At 40.1% G+C, this 15,713-nt stretch overlaps 1 protein-coding gene across 3 annotated transcripts in view; it reads right to left on the bottom strand.

Annotated features, from left to right (window-relative positions):
• USP22 (ubiquitin specific peptidase 22) overlaps positions 1-15,713 on the bottom strand; it is a 95,676-nt gene that overhangs the window by 54,159 nt on the left and 25,804 nt on the right. For 2 of the 3 annotated variants that reach the window (XM_027656514.1, XM_027656513.1), the window contains exon 2: positions 7,620-7,752. In XM_027656514.1, coding sequence (XP_027512315.1) covers positions 7,620-7,752 — 133 coding nt within the window. Of the gene's footprint in view, positions 1-3,862; positions 3,955-7,619; positions 7,753-15,713 lie in introns of those variants that run through there. The other variant, XM_027656515.1, reaches the window with a different exon arrangement.

Here is a 15,713-nt window from a genome sequence, read left to right as displayed (position 1 = left end):
TCCCTTGGACCACTGGTTGCACTCAAGTAGAACAAAACATCCAGCAGCAACTCAGAATTCAGGTCAGTTTTTACCTGTATTGAAATGAATTCCACTGTGAATTTCTGTGACTCAGTCTTGGCATATTATCAATCTCAAATCAACACACTCTTGTGTTCTGTGCAAGTCACCCATATTTTGTTCAGTTTCTGTAACAAAGGAGGCTAAATTGGTAATTCTTTGAGACTATTCTAATCCAACATCCTAAGCTAATTCATGCTCCCTGATTTCTCACCTTAAGTGTTAATCATTAAACCCATTCCAGCTAATTGGCTCAAGTTCCCAAGAAGTGATTTGCTAAACTTCAGCCAGCTCTGCACTGGTTCTTGTATCTGATCTATTAGCACAAAGCAGGGACCCAATTGCCTTCCACAGGCTTCCCTGGCACCTGGAATCTGCACCACAGGTCACAATTCCTTAATTGGTAAGAAGGGAGGAAAAGGGGTGGAAGAAGGACTAATCCTGCTAAATGGTGATCCAACCACTGAGAACTGTAGATATTGGGGGGGGGGGAACAAAATAAAAACAAACCCCAAACTCCCTTTTCTTGCCAAAAATGCAGCCTCACATACCTGATCTTTTAATATACATTAAAAATTATGGCCGTAGTTAAGCACTATCCTTCCCTCTCACATTCAGTATCTAAGATAAAGGGTATTTTCTCCTAATACTCGAGATAAAACCATTCTATTCTGTAAGTACTTCAACTAAGTGTTTTTGTGGCTTGTACCCTGCAGTCTCCAAGATGCCTATTGGCCCCATATGGATCTAGAATTTTAATGTTTAAACTTGATTTGCCTGCAATCCAAACATGGCAAGCACCCAACACTATCCTGCAAAAGCACTTGAAACAAGGAGCCAAATGGGCAGTCTCTGTGCTGTACACTTGCCTCTGTGATGGTTTAGAGTATCATCCTACATCTCCATGTGAATTCAGCCCAGGAAAGGTTAAGATGAAGGAAAAACGTCCAATATCCCTATGGAGTCTAGATATAAAAATGCTTTTAACTGTTAATTTAGGGGAACCACAGCGTGTCAAACCATTTTATGTTACTTTGTTATATGCAGAATATTAACTCCAGCTCCTTGACCTCATTCAGAAATACATGTATTGTGTACACACACACACACATGTGTCCATGCATCCAGTATGCTAAAGAGGAGGCTGTAGAATTCCTATACTAAAGTTGCCCTATTATAAAATATATTTTATCTTTTGTCAGTCTTCTTCCTGCCCTTCTCTGACCCTACAACCTTCCACAGTTCCCCTGTTTGCAGCAAACCTTTGAACCGAAAAGAATGAAATCCTCCCGTGTAAGCACCTCTTCTTGATCCCACAAAATATTATTCAGGTTTAAAGGAGAGAAATTGTTAAACTGTGGGCTGAATCCCTAAATCACAACCACCAAGTCTGGAGCTGCTTCACATGATATGGTACAAACTGCTTACACTCATCTGTATGTTCTCATTTGATCAACAGTGGAGATTTACCTCAGAAACACTATTTTCAATAAAAGCAGCAGCAAGATCCAGAACTGCACAGCAGTTTGTAGCTGGTTCTGAGGCAAGCAGATACATGCAGAGCTGGCAGCACACAGGTAAATATTCAGGAGGTTGGCTTTCTGAGGGCTAAGAACATTCCAGGTATACAGAAAAATCCTCGGGAGTCATTTCTGATGCTAAAAGGAGCTTTTGAGGGATGGCTGGCAGGAGTTCATCAATACCTGCACCCACCAGAAGACAACTTCAGTGAACAATCCTGCTGCCTCCTTACAAGTTTAGTCTGGCTCAAAGCCAGACTGTGCTAAGGCACAGGAATGCCACACTGGAATGTGCCTCACATAAGCAGATGAGAATTGCCCCGCAATGCTTTTCACAATACATCCCAGAACAGCAGATACTGTTAATGGCTATAAGGAGGTTTAAAGACATACCCTGTGACTGACCTGTATATCCAAAATGCCTTCCTCCTTTTCCTCCTCTTCCAATCAATCATCCTCCAGTTGACAAGGATATGATGTTGAAGTACAATTCCTTCTGCTATCGAATTTCATCTCCCTTGTATTGCTGCTGTCAATGAAGTTACTTAATTCACAGGGCTACCCAGCCCTCCTCCTCAGTGTAACTAACACCTCTGAACTTTGTGACCATCAGGAATTTCACACACAGACACAATTCCTTCTCCTCAATTACCAGAAAACAGCAGCAAACCAGGACTGGTTCTGCTAGTAAAGTCTCTGTGTTTTACACGCTCTGCTTTCACTTAATTCATCATCAACCTCCCTTTATCCTGCCTCTTATGCACCACAATTCTTGGATCAATCCCTGTCCCTTCTACCTCAAGTAATAATTTCCAGGGGGCCAAAATGTCAAATTCTTCACTAGATCCAGACAAATTAGATCCAGTGTATTTCCTGTTTTCTAAGAAAATCAGTTATGTTATGAAATAAGACATATTAGTCTGACACAATGCATCTCTGACAAAAGTACAGAACACTGTGTGCTGGTCTCCATTCACATTCATCTCCTTGACAGACTTTTCTCCACACCATCATCACCAAGTAAAGCATTAGAAGTCAAATCAAGAGGCTGGTAAAATGCCCAGATGACCTTTTCTACCCCTCTCTGAGCCTAGACATGAACAGAAAAACCAAACTGCTCCTCCACTGTGCTGGGCCCAGCTTTAACTGCCCCTTCCACACAGAGTGTAATGAAAGTCTTTGCTGTTTACAAAAGAACTGGCAGAATCAACACTACAGTCAATACCTTCCAACTCAAATGAAAATTAAACAAGTTTTACTGTCATTCCTTTACAGAGGTGTTCTGTTTCTACACATTAAATGTCAGCAGACAGGTATGCACCAACAGCAGTAACCAGATTTTTTAGTTTTAACCAACCTAAAGTACAGAAACCAGTTTTTCTGTCATGTTTCCTCTGAATCAGATGAATAAAACTAGTTATTTGTTTTCTAGAGGAAGTAGAAGCTTTTCAAATGGTACCAAAAATCCTCAACCTAATCTGTGAGCATTATTATGAGGCTCACCCACCCAGTTCCTCTTACCACAAATGTATTTATTGGACTGAATCTCACATGAGCATATACTTAGAGAAAACAGTTCCTCAACAAATAGTCTGTGATCTAATAAACAATGAATGTACTCCAACAGGACTAACTTTGAAGTGAACTTAAAAATGGAATGGTACTTCAGTCTTCCAACCATTTCTTGTTTAGACTTTAAACCACTGAACCTCAGCCCTGGTAATTCACCTTCCTCTGCTCCTGAACTCCAGAACGGGGCCTTAGAGCAGACCAAGATCCAACCCAAACCTGCATCAGGTGCTGTTTCAGAGACATTATTCATGTGTTAAATGTGCATCTCTAACAAAGAGAAGCGCAGCATGGACATGCATGAATTCCCTCCTCACCAGGAGTTTAAATAGCTCTACAGAGAGCTTTGATATCATAATTAACTAATCTAACCCAGAATAGTTATCTGAAACAGACTTTCCTAAACCTTACACTAGTGACTTTTCTTGCAGCTAAGTGTGTGTGTGTATATATATATATATATATATATATATATATAAAGTAGAGGAAAACTCCCAAGAAAGGTACATAAATAATCCACTCTCAAAATCATCAATTCTGTTTTCTCATGTGCTATTTTCCCCCCACCCCAAAAAAATTTTTCATCATTACGTAACAGAAAGAGAGAACACTAAAACATCATTTGGTGCCTGCCCAGGATTTTATAGTCCCAACCAGGAAAACTGATAAAATAATCACTGCTACGGTTTTGAGATGAACTTTATAGCACCAACCTCTCTTCTCTTTTAGAGCTACTGTTCACAGTCATCTTCCTGCTCCTGCTACTCTGGGACTAAGTTACTGTGTATTTTCCTTCATTGAGCAGCTGTAGAAGAGATAAGGAAGGAAGAGACCATCAATTTTTACAAGGACAGAAACCACCAGCAGATTCCCCAGATGCTGAACCTGATTTGGAAGGATTACCTAGGAAGATGACAGAGTATGCTGGTGGCACACATTCAGTTAATTAAAAAAAAAAAAACCTCCAGAAGGATTTCAAGTTATTTAGCAAATAGGCAACACCAGCAAGAGTGGAACTCCAATCACTGTCAATTAGGTAGGAGACAAGCAGCAATTACCACTTGGGGAAGAAGTTTTGGAGCCACCAAGTTTAACTCCTAAGTAACAACGTCAGCTCAGTGTTGAACAGCATATTAAGAAGCACAAAACAGAAGTCATGGAAGTATTAACTAAGAATACAAGTCATTAGTATAGCAAACTGTCTAAATCCAGAGTAGTCACCACAGATGGACACATTAGAACTAAAATATGAAGAGGATGTTGAGAATCATAAAAGAGGTTCAATAAGAAAAGCTAAAAATAGTTCAGGATCCTACACGTGGGGAAAAGGAAACATCTGACAGCATCAAAAAGATCAGGAATCCCAGAAGAGCTCCATAAGGATTTTTTCCTCACTGTTTCACAATTCCACACAAAAGAAACAGAGTCCAGTGGGAATATCAGCCTATCCCAGTGACTGACTAACAGAGACAGTGCAATGCAGAGATTAAAAAAAGCAGCTCCTGTAGATGGATCTTACTTCACCTCCCTGTCACCCACATCCACAACTCAAGGAATACATTAAGTACAATATGATTAACATACACTGAACAGGGAGGCAGAGCACAGGTATCACTGTAAGGTCAGAGTGTGTCTAATTTAGATTGTTCAGGGATGCAGAGAAAACAAAGGATGCACTTTAAAAACACTCTGGAATATGATGCTGAAGCCTCCTGGAACATATAGCAGAGAGCTGCAAACACACCACTTCCATGCTCAGACAGCTGTTACAGCTGAAATCTCTGGCATTTCTTACAACTGTGATCAAGTGTGCAGCTCCTGCTTGTCTCCATGGAGACTGATGTTGGCTCAGCAAAAAGTCACCAAGTGCTTTAAAATAATTCCTGTTCATTTTGAAATTTCAAAGCACTTAACTTGTTTTTGCCCATCAGATGTTATTTCCCCAACTAAAATTGCAGCAGGAGAAGCAACCAAAAGCACCAGCAAAATGACAGAAATATTTTTATAGTTCATTTCACATGCAGCTGGAAATTAAACACCAAAACATATATTAAAAAAAAAAAGAAGATAAAAGGAAGCTCCAAAACTAGAAATCAGTCAACATGTACAACCTTCACAGCATGAGTATTTGTGCACCAAGTAAGTTATATTTAGCTGCAAAAGAATCCTTTCTGGGATAACACAGTATTGTATTCTACACTTTGGTTTGTATAATTAACTCTTGCCCTTTTTATCTAAAGACTATTCCTTTTGGGAACTACCTTATCTGACACAGTCCTAATTGTCTAGTGCCATGACAATAACTACAACAATCCTTAAGCAAGAGCATCTTCACAGAACCTCCCTCCTGTGTCCAGTTTTGGTTTCCTTTAAAGAAACAGAAGATAATTCACTACAGCAGACAACAGCAAATTCTACCTTGCACACAAATTAACTTGAATTTAAGCTTCCCAAATACATAAACAGCAGCTGACGACACGGGCAACTATAAAGCTTTTTTAAAAGGTTCTCCATAAATATGGTAAGTTTAGTGGTAAAAATATTACAGTGTTTACAAAGTGTTCCACAAACAGGCAAATACTGTCAACAGTCTCAATTTAGCACAGAATTTTTTTAAACCTTAAATCTGGCCATAAACTTACATTAGCACAAAGGGTTGGTTTATATATATATACATGTATATATATATATGGCCCTTTACCAGAAATCCTTCGAGTTTACCTTGAGTAATTTGAACTTCTATATTGGTAAAGCTTCCAAAATAATTTCCTCTAATGAACTGACTTTTAAAGCTCTTTGAAATTAAACTCTCAGAAAAGCTATAAAAAGATGCCATACAGGGTTGGGTTGGTTTTTTTCAGTTTTGAAAGAACAGCTGAGGTTGGCAGGGACCTTTGAGGTCACCTTGTGCAGCCCCTGCTCCAGCAGGGCCATCCAGAGCAGGCTGCCCAGGCCCACGTCCAGCTTCCAAATAATATTCAAGGACAGACACTCCACAACCTCTTGGGGCAACTTGCTCCAGCCCTTGCTCACCCTCACAGTAAAAACATGTCGTGTGATGATCAGACAGAGTCTCCAGTATTTCATTTTGTCCTCGCTGCCTCTTGGACAATCACCAGACATTGCTGAAAAGAGCCCGACCCCACCTTTTTTAACCACTCTTTCAGATATTTGCCCCCCTGCTGAGGTTCCCTGAGCCATCTCTCCTGTGAGCTGAACAGTCCCCAGTGCTCCCAGTCACACCATTATGGACATTCAGTACTATTTTCCAGTATTCTATTTTTCAAGACATTCACAAACTTAAACTATACCACCGTAGAGCCTAATTTTTTTTCTTTCTCGACACATATGGAGGAAGAAACTATAACGATCTGCTGGTTTAAATCATCTTTTCCATAAATAGTAAATTTACACGCCCGTTTCTTAGGCACAGAGTACACAGACAGCACTGTTGGCCTTCTGGAGCATCTCTGTCTTCATGGAAAATAAAGGCAGTTTGTTCCATAAGCACTTAGGATAAATTAAATTGAGAATGGTGGCCACACTGGTCAAAAGAAAATTTATGTCATGAAGTAATGCTTTTTTTTTTTCCCTGTTTCTTATATCACTACAAACAATAACGTACTTTAATTTGAAGAAAAATTTAGTTGCACACCAAGCAAAATTGTGCACACCCATATTGATGCAACTGGAATTTTAAGATAAAATTATCAGGATTTTGCATTATAACTCTGAAATGTTCTAAACTATAGACAATAGGTAATTTAAAACAAAACTGAATGCTTTTGGTTTTGAACATTATGTAGCACCAAAGCTGACAGAACAGAAGAACTTGATGGCATTTTACCAAAGTTTGAGATGGTTGAGGGAAAGGTACTCCATATCAACTAAACTGCTTTCTTATTACTTAGGTTATTGACCCCACTGGAAAAAAAAAGACAAACACAGAAAAATGAAGAAAAAAAACCTCAACAAAACTCCAAAACTTCAAAAGTTTAAATAATTCTGATTGCTACTTGATTAGTCTTCTTTGTGATCAGAATGACTGCTTTTTCCTCAGCAAGAAAAAAAGTGAACATGACCTCCTGAAAACAAAGTTTACTGAAATAAATGTTCTAGTTCCAGGCACTAAACCCACCATTTTTAACACTTCAAGAAAAAAAACCCCAACCCTCTGCCTCCTCACAGTTTTACTAATTTTCCCTATACATGATGTTAATTCATAAATAAAAGGTACTAAAGAGTAATAACTCAGGTTTTAAGCTGTGAACAAAAACTTAACAGTGACGCAATAAAAGCTCAAGCACCAAGTTTAAAATGACGCCACTAAACTAACCCAAAGCACCAATAAAATTCTCTCCCTGCCTAACAAGGTAGCTACAAGGAAATGTCACCTTATTGGCCTGGAACTGTCAGGGATAACACAGGGACTCACAAAGCACCAGCGGGTTCATCAAGGTGAGAACTTACCTAAATTGTGTCGCTTTGTCTTCGCGTGCTCGTGAATATGTTTCTTTGTAAAACAGCCAAAGAAGACACAGTAGAGGCAAGAGTGGAGTCTGTTCAGGTGGGCACCACACATATGACAAATGCACGACTTTGCCTGAAATGGCAAAACAGACACAGAATGTGAGTGACAGAAACGCGTTTCCCAGTCGCGCTCTCCGGACGCAGAGCTCCCTGCCGCCTTTCACTCGGTGCCTTCGGAACGCTGCAGACCAGCAGGGAAACAGTTCTTATCCCCACATGAGAAAACCACCAATTGGACATATCAACAGAAAAAACTCTTCCCTTTGTCCAAAACATTCCCAAACCTTGATAGGGAACTCATTAGGAGCAGACGACAGTCAACTCGCTCACAGCTCTCAGCCCGTAGTTAATGAACACTTCAAGCAGGGTTAGCAGGGACTGCTGCTAAAATACACCAATAATTCTACTGTGTCCTCACTCCAATTCCTGCTCCCACAACAACCATGTCTCAGCAGAATGACCTGCAAAGCCTTGTACAAGCCAGGAGAAAGATGTGTGTGAAATGAACCTGCTGCTCCTCTGCGATTAAACTGTTCCAGCTCCTCCACCAAGCTCATCCTGTGCCCCACAGGCATTCCTGCTGGTACAAAACCTCTGGGCACTGTGGCTAGTGCAGCATGGGATAAAATCCCACCAGGATGCTGATAACCAGGGGAGTGAGGTCTGGATCCACCTGCTCTTGCTCAGGTCTCTGGAACTGCCCCCCACCCACAGTCCCTACCCTGCAGCAATGGGTCCCTTGGCTGCGCTGGTTCAGCTGCCAACTCGGGAGGTAAAGACACACTCACACTAAGATTTGGTCTAGTTAGTAAATTTAGGGGGACTGGGGAGATGGAGAAGATTCAGATGAACAGCAGAGCCCAGGCAAAGCCACCCAGCAGGGAAGGAAAAGGGGTGACGAGGCAGGAATTTGGGTGGTGGAACCACAGCAAGAACTGTTTTCACAGCACCGACCCCCTCGATCCACTCAAAAGCTGTGACACAACCTGAACAGTAAAATGCACCTGGGTTTATGACATTCCATTTATGACATTCCATTTATCTGCTGGGAAATGCTGCCAGATCCAGCCATCAGGTTACTCCATAGTGGTCCACAAAACAGTGGCACAGCATCAAATCCACACCAGACAGAGTTACAGAAGTCGCCTTTGCCACTCTCAGACTGGCTTTGAAGCAGGAGAGGAACACGATGTACTGACAATTCCCCAAAACAACCCAGACTGGGGAGGTGGGTGATGAGAGTTGCTGTGATTCACTGGAAATTAATAAGCACGTACGCCTGACGTGTCGGTCTGTGATAACAATACATTTTAACAAGTAGGCCTTAAGAACAAAAAAGTAATTAGAAGGTTAAATACACTTTCTGACTCTTAATCATATTTGAAGCACCCTAAGCCAGCAACACCCAAACCCTTCTCCCAGCATTAAACTCAGGTACTTCAACAAATTATTTTTAAAAGTACTCTGTCTAGTAAAAGACTGGAGAGAGTTTGAGGATAAGTCTTTTGCTCAACCACATCAATAACAACAATTCAGGTCCAATACCATCTGATTGGAAGATACAGATAGCAGAAATTCATTCACAGTAAATTCATTTTTCATCTCAGACAAAATTAACTGCATTCAGACATATGCTTAAGAGTAACTGAACTTCTGTAACAGCTCAGAGCTACAGAGAACATATAGAGATACATCTCATTTTACAGACTAATCTGAAATTACTGTTTCTTTGCTTGTCAATATAGAAGTACCCTTTTCTCTTAATATCAAAAATAAGAATTAAATCACTAAAATCCTAAGCTATCATCTAACCCAGGCAGTGCATTTCATCAAAAACAGCCCACAAACTTCTTCAGTAATATTTGCCCAGTCTGCCACGACTTAAAATTAGTGCAGAATAAATGATGCACAATCCTGTTCTCTAGTCTGGCATTTTTCTCTCAGAATACTTCTGGCTTTTTAAAAAAAAAAAAAAAAAAAAAAAAAAATCAAAGCAGCTTGCAATATGTTGCACCATGTAAATTATTTTAAAGCTTCTACAAATTAAGACTTAAATCCTGAAATCTCACATGTTGTGTATTCAAAGTTCTCCTAAGTTGTTAGGGGAAAATGTTGAATCGAACTCCACACACCTACAGAAAGAAATATTTTAAAGTAGGGCCAAAAAAAAAAAATTCACCACCACCACAATTTCCATCTTTAGAAAAATGCTGCAGAACTGTCAAACTGTTGCCTAACGGCCGCTCCTTGGCTGCAAAAGCTAAATAGGATCAGCCTATCTGTTAAGATTGCTGCTATGACAACAACAACTCCTGCAACCAGCTATTTTACTGAGCCAGCTAAAAATAAATCTTTTAGCATTAAATGTATTGTAAACAGATGACATAACAAGCATGTAAAAGCTGAGCATTTTAAGCTAAAAGGCAGAAAATTCATATCTTAAAGAGTTTTTATTGCAAGGAAAAATTAAGATAAACTGAAGAACATATAAAAAAAAAATCTAGTGGTAAGTTAAAAAGAAGTTCAATCACTTCTTTAAAGGAAGCTATTTTATCCATATCCTCTATTTGTTCAGTATGGCTCAAGATGGTTTTTCTAAAATTGTAAGAAAATGAGGTTAAAAGACGACAGAGTGAGGAAAGAAATCAATATCAAAAGGCATAGTGGCTATTCTTAACCAGATTAGCTGTCTCCTTTTCATCTGTCTGTGCTTTTAAACAATTTGCTAAGTTAAAACAAAGCTGCCACCCTCCCACCCCACCCCAAATAATCAAATTACTTTGTTTCATAATACTCCCACCCCTGCTCACATCTCTTGAGGCTACAATCTAAGATGAAACAGAATACTGCAAATGAGTAACTGGAATTACTTGGATCCACAAAGTCACAAGCTTGCTTTAAAACAAGACAACTTTTTTAAATGCAAGTTGGGTCTTTCTTACTGTCTGGATGCTTTAGGGAAGTCAGGCAGCAACTCAGCTGCAGAATCAACCTGTCATTCCTTCTCTGTGGTATGTCCTCAAAGATGCAAGAACATCCTTTCCTTATCCTAAGTCATAAATGTAGTCTCTCTCTTCCTCCACACCCTCTCCCATGATTATTCTGCTCTCTACTCCCTTCTCTCCTGTATTCTTCTCACCCTCAAGTACCCCACTCTCCATCTTTCACCCTATTCTCTCTCCCCACACACTCAATCCCTCACTTTTATGTCCCCAGCCAGCCTTCCTTCAGTCCACACTGAACCTACACCCTTTAATTTTGCTCTGATATTCCAACAAACCACACACAGAAACCAGAAGAGGCCCTGAGCATTTCCTTTCTGGAAGATGAAAATCATCTTTTTAAATGATAGAAAAATTGAAAGAATGGCACTTTCTGATAGTTCTGACCAAGCTGAGGGAATGAACAACATCACAGAATCTGCAGAGTTGGAAGGGACCCACAAGGCTCATCAAGTTAGGTATCTCAATTCCCTCTACTGACCTCCTTTATTGCTACCAGGGGTAACTCACAGGCCCAGACCCTCAGCAGCAGTTCTGTACCCTCTATAAAGGTTTACACAGCCCAGCAAATGAGGGTGTAAACACTAGTGCACAACACACATGAGGGAATTAGCTGTCATCACCCGTAAGACAAGTCAGGAGTCCACCCCTAAAACACTGCTCTTAATGCTGTTAACAGCCATGATGAAATGAGTTAAAAAACAAAGCAGTAGGCATCAATCAGTAGGTCAAAAAACAGACTGCTGACACTCCAAGTCTTCTCAAATTATCAGAACAGCTTATTACTATTTTACCATCCTTCCATCAAAACAGCAGTGGGGAAAACGAACACGTCCCGCTGGTGTTTTGGCCTCGCACCTCCCTGTCCAACACTCCTGCCCTCCTGTCCTGGGCCAGCTCAGGCTCCTCCTAAAGCAAGGAGGTCACACTAGGCAGGAGCATCAGTTGCTCCAAAAACCCACAAACCTGTTTCAACCTCTGGCTCCTCCAACCAATGAAAGGCAATGGAAATAAACTGTCCCTACAAAGCAAACAGTGCAGAGAAAGTAAGAGGAATCCAGTGACCTGAGCTACTGCAAACTATCCTCCCATATTTCCAGCTATTTTAGAAGTAGCTTTAGAAGCTCAACTTTTATTTAATTGTACATGAGAGGAAAACAACTTTTTACAAGTTTTCCACTGTGGTACTTTGGAGTCCTGCCTCTTATGCTCACACTAAATATATCAAAGCACTTTCAGAACAGAGCAGTTTTTAGCTACAAGCTCATAAGCCAGAGACCTCCTACCTTTCACAGTCTGCAAACCACATTCACCACAAAGGTTCAGGGGGAAAAGATGATCTAGGTAGCAGTAACAAGACAGTGGGAGGCTTGGGAGGTTAAGGGATCATAAGGAAGGTGTTGCCACACTGTACGTGTTCACAAGTAATCAAAAGAAGCAGATTCTTAAGGCAGTCTTAAAACAAACACACTAGTTATGGATCCCTGCAAGTGTCTGATCAGGTACAAATTCACAATATTAAAAAGAAAAAGCTTCCCAATACAAATCTGATTCTATTTCCTCACTTTTTAAAGCAAGCTTTTGTGTAAAAGGAAGTTTAGACACATCAGAAACAAGAAGAGAAAGTTGGTTTTGTTTGGTTGGTTTTTTTTAATATGGTATAATCATTACTTAAAGTTTTTGGTGGGTACACTTAAGTTTTCAGCTCTAAACCATGCCTAACTCTTCAGAAAGAACTTTAATCTCAGTCTACACAGAAGAAGGTGGTTGTTGTGCAGCTCTAAATATGCCTACCCAGAGCATACAGCTGCATGAGGGGAATTCTGCCTGCATGTCTGTTCCTAAACCAGAAGAGTCCAAGATTGAAACTTTTCAGATATGGAGTGCAAATTCCCTCACTGCGCCAAGATCAAGACACTGAAGGAAAACTTAACCATTCCCTCACACATACAGAGTTCCAGGCCTTAATATTCACATTTTAGGTACAGTCAATCCCCTCTGTCCATTTTGCCTCTTCCATTCCCCTTGCTGTGTTTAGATCACAGCCTGGGCACAGAGTTTTATTTTAATTCTTATCCATTCCTGTTGCAACCAATTCTTGTCCAGATGTAAAGCAGCCACAGCAGCTCATGTTGAGTGAGGAACAGTGTGCTTCTCTTAGCCTATTTTTCAGAAGAAGAAAGGACAGAATCACAAAAGGTCACATAACCCACCACTGCTTCTTTCCCTGCTCAAGGTGGAGACCCTGTGGCTGTTCCAACAGTGGAGTTTCTTCTGCCTTGTGGGAGGAGAAAGTCAGTATTAAAGCACAGCTGACAGGATTTATTACTCTCGAGTACTTTGTACCTCAAGAGTAACAAATTTAGGTCAAATCTGTCTCACAACACTTCTATCACTCGTTATTCTACATTTACTTCCCGAGGCTCGTCTGCCACAAATCCATCAGCCATCAGCACAGGGGAGGGGATATTCCAGAAACTGAAATAATTAAAACTTCAAAGCCATGGTCTTAGGTTTGAAGAAACAAAAAGAGGTAATTGATTCTCCAGTTCTCCATGGTATAGTATATAAATCACTCCTCCACACGCTGATAGGATGATTCAGAGTGACTCTGAGTCAGTGCACTGCTCTGACACATCAGCTTTAAATAATTAAAAAAAATCAACTTAGGTATTGTTCACTCACTTCCTGCAACCGAGTCTTAATTATCATACTGTCCAATTAGAAATGCCAATTATGTTTTTATAAGAATATGCCCTCAATATTATCAATTTTATTTTCAGACCCACTAAGGAGTATTAGTAAAGCTTTTATTAGCACAAGCAAAACTGTGCATTAGGTACAGAATTAAGTGTTCAGAAAGTCACCTTAAAAAAACACAAAGCCAAAGCCAAGTACAGGTAACTTCTTAAACTGAGTTATTCTAAATGTTCGTTTAGACAGCAGCAGCCCAAAAAAAAAAAAGGCAGAGAGAAGATGTCTATCTACACTGCTCACCAAGTCTGAACAGGACACTTGGCTCTGACCATCTGTTTGAAGTTTGGAGACATACATCACAATTTATAATTAAAGATGAAATAGCCCAAGTTGTTAAATAACATCACAGTTCTCAAACGGAGTAAATAAAAATATACCATTATGACCATGTGAGCAGCTTGCTGCTGGTTCCAGTGAGCCCTAGTTCTGCCTGGAAGGGAAAAAATTGTGAAAGAGGAACTGAACATGCTAGAAAGCAACTTGAGGAAACTTTCTCCTTTCAGAGAGGGGTTGCATGGATGGACAATTCTGAGCACATTTTTCTGCATTCGCTCTGAAACGAAGACATGTTCTTAAATGAGAATCACGTGGTAGCCAAAGTCTATCCAAGCTCTGAAAACATAACTCTGGTTCAAGAGCTCTTCTCAAGATAGCACTGCAAGTCAATCTACAACTACAGAATTATATCTGGTAGTGAAAAAGAAATACAGAGTAGGTATCACTCCAACCCTACATGCAGATTTTATCCCTGTTCTCCTTACTGTGGATGATGGGTCGTGTCAAGAGATGAACAGTAAATCAGATTATTCTTTTTAATTTTTTCTGATTTTTGTTTTACACGAAACTCCACAACAGGTTCAAGGCTGAAATGAAACCTGGGAGGAAGAGCTGCACAATTTAAAAGACAGACAACGTGAGCTAGAGGAGAAAACAGGAGGATACTCTAAAAATGTAATTTCTCTTTTCCCATATACAGTCACAGTAGTAAAAAGTTGTATTTCAACAAGAACAAAGTAATTCTCTGGAATTCAAATGACTATGCTGAGAGTGCTTATTTGCTTCGCCTTTAGTAGGTGCTCATCCTGAGTACTCTATAAAAGATGCATTTAAGGGTCTATTGTGTTTTTAAACCATTTAAATAATGGATCTTATTCAAACTAAAGCCATGTCCTACAGTAAGATCCTTTTAACAGTGGGAAGGCTATTTTGCCTTGTGAAAACACATAAGCTGCTTAAGGTTCAAACGCATGGCTCTTTCCCTGGATATATATATTGCACTGATAGGTTGTATGTGTTGATTTTTATCTATTTCCTGCAATGCACCACTGCAGCAGTGAATTCCACATGAGAGCAAGGGGCTTGCCAAGACCGCAGCAGTGTGGGCTCAGATCTAGCACAGAATCCATTCCCTCACCTCCCCGTTCCCCCACCTCAGCAAATCGTGGAAGTGTTTTTAAATGTCCCGTTAGGTAAGGGATCGATCTCACCCGTGAGCACATGACTTGGGAAACAATTCAAGGAATAAGCTGAACAGCCAAACCTGCCTGAAGCTGCAAGAGAGTTTTATTTAACGTGGCCCATGCTGCAGAGATTGCATTTTGCCCTGCATAAAAGTAAGAAATGGGATTCTTCATATGAAAATAAGTATGTTCTTGGGAAGTTTGCCACAGGACTTGGATGGAAATACTCCAGACAGCTTCTTTACAGAAAGAAAAAAGAAACTTCAGGATACACATAGGATCAAAGTCCTAACAAATCCTCCAGGCTCATTTCAAAAAGCACAGATAATCCAGCTATCTTTTCTTTAACTACTCTGAGATGTCCATAAAAATATGGGAACTTAATTAGTCCCCATCAAAGTCAAAGCAATTCCTCTAGTAGGAAAGATGGATGGGATGATGCTACAGCACAGATTCTCCATGGTGTGACTTATTTATGGGACAAAAACTCACAGGAAAAAAGACAACTAGTGGAAAATGAACAGCAACAGTGACAGAGGGCATCTGTTAGTGACTATTTGATCTCTAAGGCCCTTTCCAACCCAAGTCAATCTATGATGTAAAAAACCTCAATACCACACTGAATAGGGCAGATCCACTGTTGAGTGGGACCAAAAAGCACTGGTCTGGTTGAAAACATTTCTGCTTTTAAAAGCTTCCAGTGAGTTATGCACCATATTGTCAAAACTTGAGTTCTTATACATGACATTTTTATGTTTACTGTAGCAAAGCAAGCCAACGTGTAGTACAGAAATTAAACCCCACTGCTCACAACT

Source organism: Corapipo altera, unplaced genomic scaffold (genome assembly GCF_003945725.1).
Source record: "Corapipo altera isolate COAL_440 unplaced genomic scaffold, ASM394572v1 104, whole genome shotgun sequence".
Classification (NCBI taxonomy): Eukaryota; Metazoa; Chordata; class Aves; order Passeriformes; family Pipridae; genus Corapipo; species Corapipo altera.
Note: the sequence above shows the minus strand (reverse complement) of the source record. Positions and strands in the feature narration are given on the sequence as shown.